The sequence below is a fragment of the Medicago sativa genome, chromosome 7, assembly GCF_051527215.1.
Source record: "Medicago sativa cultivar Bolivia chromosome 7, Bolivia_mono, whole genome shotgun sequence".
NCBI lineage: Eukaryota > Viridiplantae > Streptophyta > Magnoliopsida > Fabales > Fabaceae > Medicago > Medicago sativa.
In genome coordinates, this window is record NC_140755.1 from 20620410 (window position 1) to 20630979 (window position 10570).

The window sequence follows — 10570 nt, forward strand, 5'->3', positions numbered from 1 at the left end:
TGGTTAAAACGAAAAAACAGAGAATTCGAACCGTTTTAAAATACGGATAAAAATGGGTAAAAACAGAGAAAAGTGGTCAAAATTTGGGGTATGACAGATGCCCCTATTTAAGTTTCTTCGTCACGGGGATTTAAAAGATAAATTTTTAAATCAACGGGTCGAGGAGACTTAAATATTAAGTACACCAATTTTGACCAGTTGAAAAGCTGAGAATGCAATGCTCATGAGTAATATGGTATGCATGCAATGCAATTACAGATGCAAAGACAAAGAACACGTACTGACTGGGGAACAAACCGATAAGTATCACTGGGGAGGAAAGACTGTCTATTACCTTTAAATTGGTAAAGACGACATTACAAGAAAGATAAACACATGTCTGTTACCTTTAGAATTGGTAAAGATGGCATTACAAGGAGAAAAGATCTATGTATGTTACCTTTAGAATTGGTAAAGACAAACAGAGCAAGAAAGAAATCAGTTAATTACCGTAAATTAGGTAAAAACAAACAATGCAAGACAGAAATCAGTCTATTACCGTGAATTAGGTAAAGACCTGTCTGTTACCGTGAATTAGGTAAAGACAAACAATACAAGACAGAAATCAGTCTATTACCGTGAATTAGGTAAAGACATGTCTGTTACCGTGAATTAGGTAAAGACAAACAATGCAAGAAAGAAATCAGTCTATTACCGTGAATTAGGTAAAGACATGTCTGTTACCGTGAATTAGGTAAAGACAAACAATGCAAGAAAGAAATTAGTCAATTACCGTGAATTAGGTAAAAGACCTGTCTGTTACCGTGAATTAGGTAAAGACAAACAATACAAGACAGAAATCAGTCTATTACCGTGAATTAGGTAAAGACATGTCTGTTACCGTGAATTAGGTAAAGACAATGCAAGAAAGAAATTAGTCAATTACTGTGAATTAGGTAACGACCAACAGAAAAGGAAATACCGTCAATTACCGTGAATTAGGTAACGACCAACAGAAAAGGAAATACCGTCAATTACCGTGAATTAGGTAACGACCAACACGACAAGGAAATACCGGTAACGACCAACACGACAAGGAAATACCGTCAATTACCGTGAATTAGGTAACGACCAACAGGGTAAAACCAACTGCTACCGATACGAAGATAGCTTAAGCAAAATACAGGGTATCTGAAAAACATTGGTACAATGATAGTTTAACGGGACCTGCCACTTGAAATTGAATCAGACACATTGGAGATGACATTTTTAGGATACATTTGAAAGAAGACACTGGATAATAATGCAACCATGCATGAATGATATTTGTATGCATGCTATGTATGCATGAATGAATGAGTATGTATGAGACTCATATGACAGTATAACGGTAAGACTGTTGAGACAAGTTTGGGCAGGTCAAAGAAGGTGGCCCGACATCAAACACTCGGTAACTTCTATTGGGGATAACATCACTGGAGATGAATCAAAACATTGTCAGGGGTAAAGCCCTTCAAACCACTGATGGGGTAAAGCCCTCCAAACCATTGATGGGGTAAAACCCACATTCCAACCAAACTGATGGGGTGAAGCCCATATTCAAACCAAATTAAGGGGTAAAGCCCACATTCAAACCAAACTGATGGGGTCAAGACCCAAAATCAACTCAAACAGATGGGGTAAAAATCCATAATCATCTACTGAAAGGGGGAAGAGCCCAATAACCAATTACTGAAAGGAGAAAGCCCCGTAATCAAACCACTTGAAGGGAGAAACAACCCATTAATCAAACCATTGAAGGGAGAATGCCCCATAATCACACCACCTGAATGGATAACAAGCCATTAATCAAACCAACTGAAGAGGTAACAACCCAATAATCATACCACTGAAGGGGTAGCAACCCGATAATCACACCAACTGAAGGGATGACAACCCATTAATCAAACCAAATGAAGAGGTAACAACCCAATAATCATACCACTGAAGGGGTAGCAACCCGATAATCACACCAACTGAAGGGATGACAACCCATTAATCAAACCAAATGAAGGGGTAACAACCCATTAATCATACCATTGAAGGGATAGCAACCCATTAATCACACCAACTGAAGGGATAACAACCCATTAATCAAAGCACTCGAGGTAACAAACTCCTTAATCAGGCCACTGAAGAGGTAACAACCCAATAATCGAGGTAACAGAAGCGATAACAACCCATTAATCGAACCACTTGAAGGAGTACCAACCCACTAATGGGAACACGGCCCAATAATCAATTACTGATGGGAATACGACCTAAATACTACAAGCAGAAGTCATTATTCATCAAACCATAGGCAGAAGTCGCCATTCATCAAATCACCGGCGAAAGACGCCACCACCCTATCCACCAGCAGCACAAAAATGTCATTAATCAAACCACGGGCAACAGACGCCACTAATCAAACCAACGGCAAAAGTCGCCATCTCTCGGGATAAAACCTATCAATCAAAGTCTGGCAGAAGTCGCCATCAATCAACCATAGGCGGAAGTCGCCATTCATCGAACCACAGGCTAAATTCGCCATTTGTAAGCCAGCACAAAGTGCATTCTTTCCATTCAACCCACCTGAACTGTGATGCCTCTGTCTTTGTTTTTTGTTTTTTTTTTGTTTTTTTTTTGAATTTTTGTACACTCTTTTTTGAATCCCTAACTTTTGCCTGGATCGCCCTTTCGGGTTTTCAATCCACCGGGAATATATTTCTTCTCTTTTTTTTTTTTTTTGTTTGCCCCTAATTTTTGCCTGGACTGCCCTTTCGGGTTTTCAATCCACCGGGACGCTCAATTTTGGCTTAAGTCGCCCTTTCGGGTTTTCAACTTAGCGAGCTTTTCTTTTTGTATTCTTTTTTTTTTGACAGAGGCATCTCATAGCACTTGGTCATACCTATCTTGCAGAGTTTAACTGTCCTTAGGACGAATGTTGATGTATGTTTCTACTACTCATGAGTTCAAAGAAGATGTACCTGTTGTTTATGCTTTTCAAAAGACATTTTAAAAAAGTTTTAAAATTTTTGCTTTAAGTATTAACATCAAAAATAGAAGAAAATTTTGCAAACAGGATAAATGAGAATTTCAAATAAATGGGCACAGGCTCAAATTAGATGTAAAGGAGTGGTGACCTGCCAAAGGCGTGGCTCCACAGATTTTAAAAAGTTTGGAAAATGGTAATTATATGGAAAAGGTACATTGAACACAATAACCACTATGATCTCTAACAACTTTGAATTCCACTGTTTCGAGTCTTTGATCTGCAATGCTTCATATTGGAAGTCCTTTAACAGCTAAGATGCCCCAGATGAACCGTATCTGTTTTGATGCAGTTACTTTGCCATAAGTCAGAGGTCTTTTGACGGCTGAAATGCCCCAGATGAATCATATCTGATTTGATGCAGTTATTTTGCCCTGAGTTGGCGGTCTATTGATGACTGCAATTCCCCAAGTGAGTCATGTCTGACCAGATGCAGTTACTTTGTCATGATCCTTAAATTTTGCATAGATCGCCCTTGCGGGTTTCAACCTATCAGGATAAACATACATTTTTCACTTTTTTCATCATTTTTTTTACACGTCTCTAACTTTTGCATGGACCGCCCCTTCGGGTTTTCAGTCCATCGAGACGCTCTTTTTTGCCTAAGCCGCTTTTTCAGGTTTGCGACTTATCGAGCTTTTTCATTTTTCAATTTTTTTTTGTACATGTCTCTAACTTTTGCATGGACCGCCCTTGCAGGTTTTCAGTCCATCGAGACGCTCTTTTTTGCCTAAGTCGCCTTTTCAGATTTGTGACTTATCGAGCTTTTCCTTTTTTTCTTACATGTCTCTAACTTTTGCATGGACCGCCCTTTCGGGTTTTCAGTCCATCGAGACGCTCCTTTTTGCCTAAGCCGCCTTTTAAGGTTTGCGACTTATCGAGCTCTTTTTTTTTTTTTTTACAAAGTATTTCTTGACTGCATCGGTATTCATAGGACACACAAGTTCATCACTATCCTTGGTAATTAGGCATACATTGCCCCTGTAATCATATAGCTTTGAAGCTCAAGGTCACTTTCTTGACATTCACGGGGACGAGCCTTCTTTGTCGAATACTTACTTTTTCCTTTTGATATAACTGTCCATGGCACACGGCAATCACACTTTTAAATTCAATCAAGCTTAACTTTAATTGGAACTTCTGTTGATAGGACTTTGACCTCCATGTGAGACACTGCCTTTAAATTGTATACTGAGGGATGGTGGGGGAGTTGCCCCTGTTAAAATGTGCACTTGAAGTACAATATCCCTGCAAGGCGGAGGGTAGCATCTCGTGCCAGTCTTTGTACATGAAAGTCCTCTTCTAGACAATGTTTCTTGATATTTGCGGCTTTGACGACCACAACGCCCCAGTAGGCAAGAAATCTCTTTAGGAAACTTTTCATTCTTCTCTTCTTCAGCCTCAGATACAAGGAACTCAAAGTCGAGAGAGAATACAGGGTTTAAGTGTTCAACGGGTTTATTAATGCATGATTTGATTATTGATATACACATTATGATTATGCAGATATGTGGATAAAAAAAAAATTGGTTTTTTGTATTACCATTTTTCCAGAAAAAGCAACAAAATAAAAACAAAGTCGGGATCAAAACGACCTTTTAATTAATGATGAAAATACATAAAGCAAAAAGCCCTAAACCAGTTCACTTCCGTCTCGGGTGGGAGGAAAGGATTTTTTTTTTGAAAAACATAAAGCGACAAACAAACATATTAATTGAACAGATGAGTAGTAGAAATAAACATCAGCAAAGACCCAATTGCAGCTAAACATTCCATGTACCAAGATCCGATAGCGGATTAACTTGCATATTCAAATTCAAACTCTTCGAAAGGTAGGCCTTTACCTTGGATCAGCTTCTGAACTTCAGTCCTAAAAGCAAAACAATTCTCAATATCATGACCAGGTGCCCCTTCATGGAAGGCACAAGAGAGGTCGGGCCTATACCCAGCTGGCAATTTCTTAGGCACACGAGGAGGTGGTCTGGTCTGGACAAGCTTCCTCCTAAGCAAATTAGGGAGCAACACTGCATATTTCATGGGAATCGGGTCAAACTGTGGCTGTCCCGAAGCTTGTTGTAGAGGCTATTGTTGATGTTGCTGAAACTGGAGCGGATAACCCCGATCTTGGGCAGCATTCAGGATGGGCATAACAGTGGCAACAGAGTGAGAAGCCAGATGCTGTTGTTGAATTTACACTTTTATATCTGGGTCTTTGAAAAAACCGGTATTATTTTCAATCAACTTCTGAACTTCTTCTTTCAAAGAGTAACACTGCTCAGTGTCATGACCTGGTGCCCCTTGATGGAAATCACATTTGAGGTCAGGGCAATACCAAGATGGAAGAGGATTCGGCACCCAATGAAGTGGCCTGGTTTGAACAAGTTCCTTCTTAAGCAAGATGGGAAGCAAAGTTGCATATTTCACAGGAATTCGGTCACACTGCAATGCCTTCCGGACCTGGCTATGAGGGATGAGCTGTTGAGGAGCCTGATTTTGGGAGGTAAACAGCTGAGGAGCCTGATTCTGAGTAGTAAACGACCGAGGAGCCTGATTCTGAGTAGTAAATGCCTGAGGCTGTTGAGGAACCTGTTGTCGAGGTCGTTTCATGCACATTGGCTGACATAATGGCTGAGACCTTGGCTGAACAAGCGGTGGATCCTTTGCAGCCATCAGTGAAGATACTAGGCTAGTTAACCTCTCAATCTCAGCCCGAAGTGTTGTTACCTCTCCACGAAGCTCATGGATCTCTTGCTCAAGCTGATCCATCTTTTGCGTTTGTACGAGTGTCTGCATATGCGAGCCAAAGTTGGAAGAAGACATCAGACCACTTTACTGACGAATTGACCTTTTGTACATAGAGATAAAGTATGAGACACAGACTAGAAACTATGAATGCATGATGTGTTTATGCAAAAAAATGTACAATTTTTTTTTATTGAAGGATTTATCAAGGTAAATTGTAAAACATCGTAGGTGAACATGGTTTCATTTAAAGATTTGTAAAGATATTGCAATCGGCTCCCTTTTCAAAAGGTAAGAACGAAACCAAGGACAAAGTTCTTTAACAAAAGCAAAAGCTTAGTTAAGATTTTTTTGAAATCGTATTGCTTGGTGTTCATTCTCACAAGGTCCATTCCTTTGATATTTACACAAAAACTTGGTTAAATCCTTCAATATTTGATGGAAAAAGCATTTATGAATGGATGCATGTATGCATGATTATGCATAGGAAATATGATGAGGTTTAAGATATACAATGTTGGAGCTTAGGGACAATAAAGGCATTTGGTAAGAACTATGGTTTCCAGTTGCACAAGTAACAAGGGTTCTACCAAGGTTCCCGAATTACAACCGCCACAGAACTTTATCGGATACCGTGACAACACCCGGTCCAACAACGTTCGTAGGAAAGTCTAGTTCGAGTGTAGCATTGCAAGTAGACTAACACCGAGACATCACCCGGCTTAGTCACCGCACTACATCCTAAAAAAGGCCAAGATGGGTTAAGGGTTACTAAAGGTCCTTAGCGTACAAACGGAAACTTAAAAGCAATAGAGTCTAAGCGTGACAACACCCGCCGACATATATCACTTTAAGCTCCTCCGCTAAGTGTGGTTATCTCACGTGTGACAAGACACGAGAATACTCTCGGTATGCCACTATGAGTCTACCACCCCTATCTTATGTTTCACTCGAGTCCGGGTATAGGACTTTGCCTCACCACTCACGTAAAAGTATTTACAAAGTATATACAAATGATAAAGCAAAAGTAATAAAGAAAGAAAGGTGGGCTAAACCCGCGTAGGATCCCCAGTGAAGTCGCCATTCTTGTAGACCAAGATTTTCGGGTGTCAATCCATTAATTGGAATTGAACCTTCAATCTACCGGACTTGCTCGATTTTATTCTTGGGAAGGGAAAAATGAGATTGAAAAACCCTTTTTGGATCCGGGGGTCGGTTACGATTCGGGAAGGTGTTAGGCACCCGCGTCGTTCACGGTACTCCGTGAGAACCTCTTTCTAACTTTATTTTTATTTGAAAATTTATTGTTTAAAGTTGAAGTGAAAGAATGGAGGGAGAAGAAATAGGAGTTTTTGTTATTTTATTTGATTAAGAAAATAAAGGAAAAATCTCTTGGATTTGGGTCCAAGGTTTATTAAGAAAATATTTGACTTTTGCTTATTTGATTTTTTTTGAGATAAAAATATTTTTCTATACTAACGGTAAGCTAACGTAACGATGGGAAAAATAAAGCGAGATAAAAGCGATAAATAAAGTGTCGGTGCAAGTGTCGGTGCTTGTGTTACCTACATTATTACAAAACATCCTAGGTCCGTTCTAAAGCAAAAAATAAAAAATGCGTAAAAAATAAATTACATCAATACCTAAAATACACACTAATATCATGGAATCAAAACAAATTAAAATACCAAAGCTCTACTAATAAGAACATAAAATATAGAGAAGTAAACATATGTGCTAAAACGAAATATAACTAGATAAAATATGCATGTAATGATTTTTCAAAGAAAATAACTAAATTAGGAAGTAAAAATGCATGAGATTAAAAGCTGACATCATCAAATAAAAGAGATAATAATAGTAAATGCATGATATAAAGGAGGCCTGATATTAGTTAAATTAACAATGTATGAGAACAAACAAATCAAAGTAACATGTTAAGAAGAGGTTACGAAGTAACAACAAAGAAGAAAAAAACTTGTATGAAGGAAAATTTTAGTAAAGGAGGTGCAACAAGCAGCAACCGACACAATGAAAAAAAAGCAAGCTGGGCTCAGGGTCAAAAGCAGCTCAGTCCAATATTCAACACTATATAAACCAAAGTTAGGGTTTTCATCATTTTTGAAACAACATTTCCTTACTCTTTAGACACCAAACGGCGCTGCTTTCTCAATTCCTATCCTTCTCTTTTCATAAAATGCTTTTTCAAAACAAACTACACAAAAACACATATATCTAACCTCTAAACATAGTAATAAAGCTTTGTACTCCTTCACTTCTTTGTTTTCAAATTCGTCAGCCATAGTAACACAAACAGACAGACTAACAATCAACAAGCAGCAATCATCACACAAAAAACAGCACAAATTCGAGTTTGATTTAAGATGATGAAGACACAGCCAGCATAGACAAGTTCAGATCGGAGACAATCAACAAACACGAGCAAACTTACGAATCTGAGTCCGATCTTGCGCCAGATCATCTTTTGAAAACCAGAACGGGAACGATCTTGAAACTGAAACTATTTTTTTTACATTTTTTTCAATCACTTCTTTCTCTTTTTTTTCAAAATTGATTTGGGAACTATACTCAGATTCGTAGGTTTTGTTCTTAAAAATGCATGAACAAGTAGTGACAGAGAAAGGAGGAGGATTACCTTTGTCGGATCTATAAAGATCTGGAGGTAATAATCTTCAGAGAAAAAGATCCGAGCTGCTTCCGAGTTGTTTTGCTTCGTCTCTGTCCTGGTAATAATCCGATCTAGAATGTTCACCAAATGATCTGAATAGAACGATGTGCAGAGGTAGACATTGAGTCCGATCTGAATACTGGTAGTGATGTAATTTTGGTACTTGAAAAAGTCGAATTGGTGATGTGTTTTGGTTTATATTAGAAGATTTTGAGTTTGAGTAGTGATGAAAGATGAAGAACGTTGTTGGACAAAGAACTTAGGTGTTCATCATTTGTTCATCTGGTTTTGCATTTTTTATTGGGTTTAATCTGAAAAGGTTGAGAGAGAGAGAAGGAATTAGGGTTTGCGATGTGAATTGATTGGGCTCTGCGGCTACAGTGTTGTTGATTGGTGACCAGTCTGACTGCAGTAAATGCAGTGCTATTTATAGCTGCAAATTAGGGTAACTTGGACCAAAGGACCAATAGGCTGAAGACACCTGTACAGGACTAACACAAGACACTGTTGGACAAAGTTAGAGCACATAATAATAATAAGAATGTAAATCAGAATAACAATAAAAAACGAAAATTAAAATTAAAACAAAATATTTAAAAACGAAAATCATTTAAAAGATAAAATAAAAATACTAACAACCAAAGTAAAATAAGGGAAAATAATGAAAGTAAAATAACGACAATAAAACTTAAAAACTGTCCCTTTCGGTAAATGAGGTATTTTAAAATACCTCTCTGTCGAAATTTCGATTGAAACGGTTAAAATAACACGGTGTTTTAAAGTGCGAGCAAAACTCTTTAAGTGGTTAAAACATACGGATAAAAGACATTTAATTAAGCAAAGTTTAAAAGAAATGAATAAAAGACTTTAAAAAAAAAAAAAAAAATTTAAAAGTACGTGCAAAAATTGTAAATGTCTAAAAATACGAATAAAGTGATATAAAATGCAAACGAAAGCTTACATGCTTTAAAATACAAGACAAAAGATTTTAAGGGATTAAACAACGAACAACGAAACTTTAACTGGTTAAAACGAAAAAACAGAGAATTCGAACCGTTTTAAAATACAGATAAAAATGGGTAAAAACAGAGAAAAGTGGTCAAAATTTGGGGTATGACAAATATGTTCCAGTAAAAATATGAATCAAAACAGAAAAATAACTCATCATCCTAAACTCAAACACCTCATGTTCAATCGCCAAAACATAGCTTATTTCACGTGATCACTAAAAACGACATTTTAGCTCAAAAACCTGTTTTCTCCGATTCAATTTCACCCAAAACATTTCTCAAACATTCACATTCCCAAATCCATAAATACATACTCAATTATTCACTTTAAGGACTTCATTAAACCCAATATTAATTTTGAGAAAGTTTCACGGTTCATATAAAAAGTTGTGCTGAAATTCCATAAAAATTCACTGTGACCTACGTGCAGTAATTTGACCATAACTCAAGTTCTATAAATCCTTTTGAAGTCAAACCAACGGCATTAGAAAGCTAACATCCATACCTACAACTTTCGTGTTTACACCTAAGACCAATTCTGCACCGATCAATACCAGTTTTCATTTGAAATTTGGGGCAGAGATGAAAAAGTCAGAAAAAAAGAAAAACATCTTATATTACTCAAACTTCACATTCATTCAAAATCATCACAATCAACAACAACAACTCAACATAAATCATACCCAATTCATGATATGACATTAACAACAACAATCATCAACAACCACAACTCATAATCATGAATCCAACCATAAATCAACAACAACTTAACATAAATCATCATTTGAGCATAATTCATGAAGTATCCAAATATATATACCAAGAGCATGCAATTTCATCATCAACGATTCATTTATCAACAAATTAACATAACCAAACATATCACTACAACTGGAGCACGAATTTCATCAATTAATTTGCAATTCAAAACCCTAACTTCTTTTCAAAACCCTAACCTCTCTAATCATCAAAATAAAACAACAACAAACATGTTAAATCCTATTTCAGAATTATAAACCCATTATTAGAGAAGCTAGTCCCACCCTTACCTTAGATTGATTGATTGCAAGGATTCTA

The 10570-nt window shown here is 37.2% G+C and overlaps 1 protein-coding gene across 1 annotated transcript; it reads right to left on the bottom strand.

Moving 5' to 3' along the window:
* Positions 1-4631: 4631 nt before the first annotated feature.
* LOC146904944 (uncharacterized) lies at positions 4632-8882 on the bottom strand. Its single transcript, XM_085725957.1, has 2 exons — positions 8451-8882; positions 4632-5839 (listed from the first exon to the last, which is right to left on the bottom strand). Exon 2 carries the CDS (start codon positions 5816-5818, stop codon positions 5243-5245), a length of 576 nt encoding a protein of 191 aa, XP_085582083.1. The 5' UTR covers positions 5819-5839; positions 8451-8882; the 3' UTR covers positions 4632-5242.
* Positions 8883-10570: the final 1688 nt, after the last annotated feature.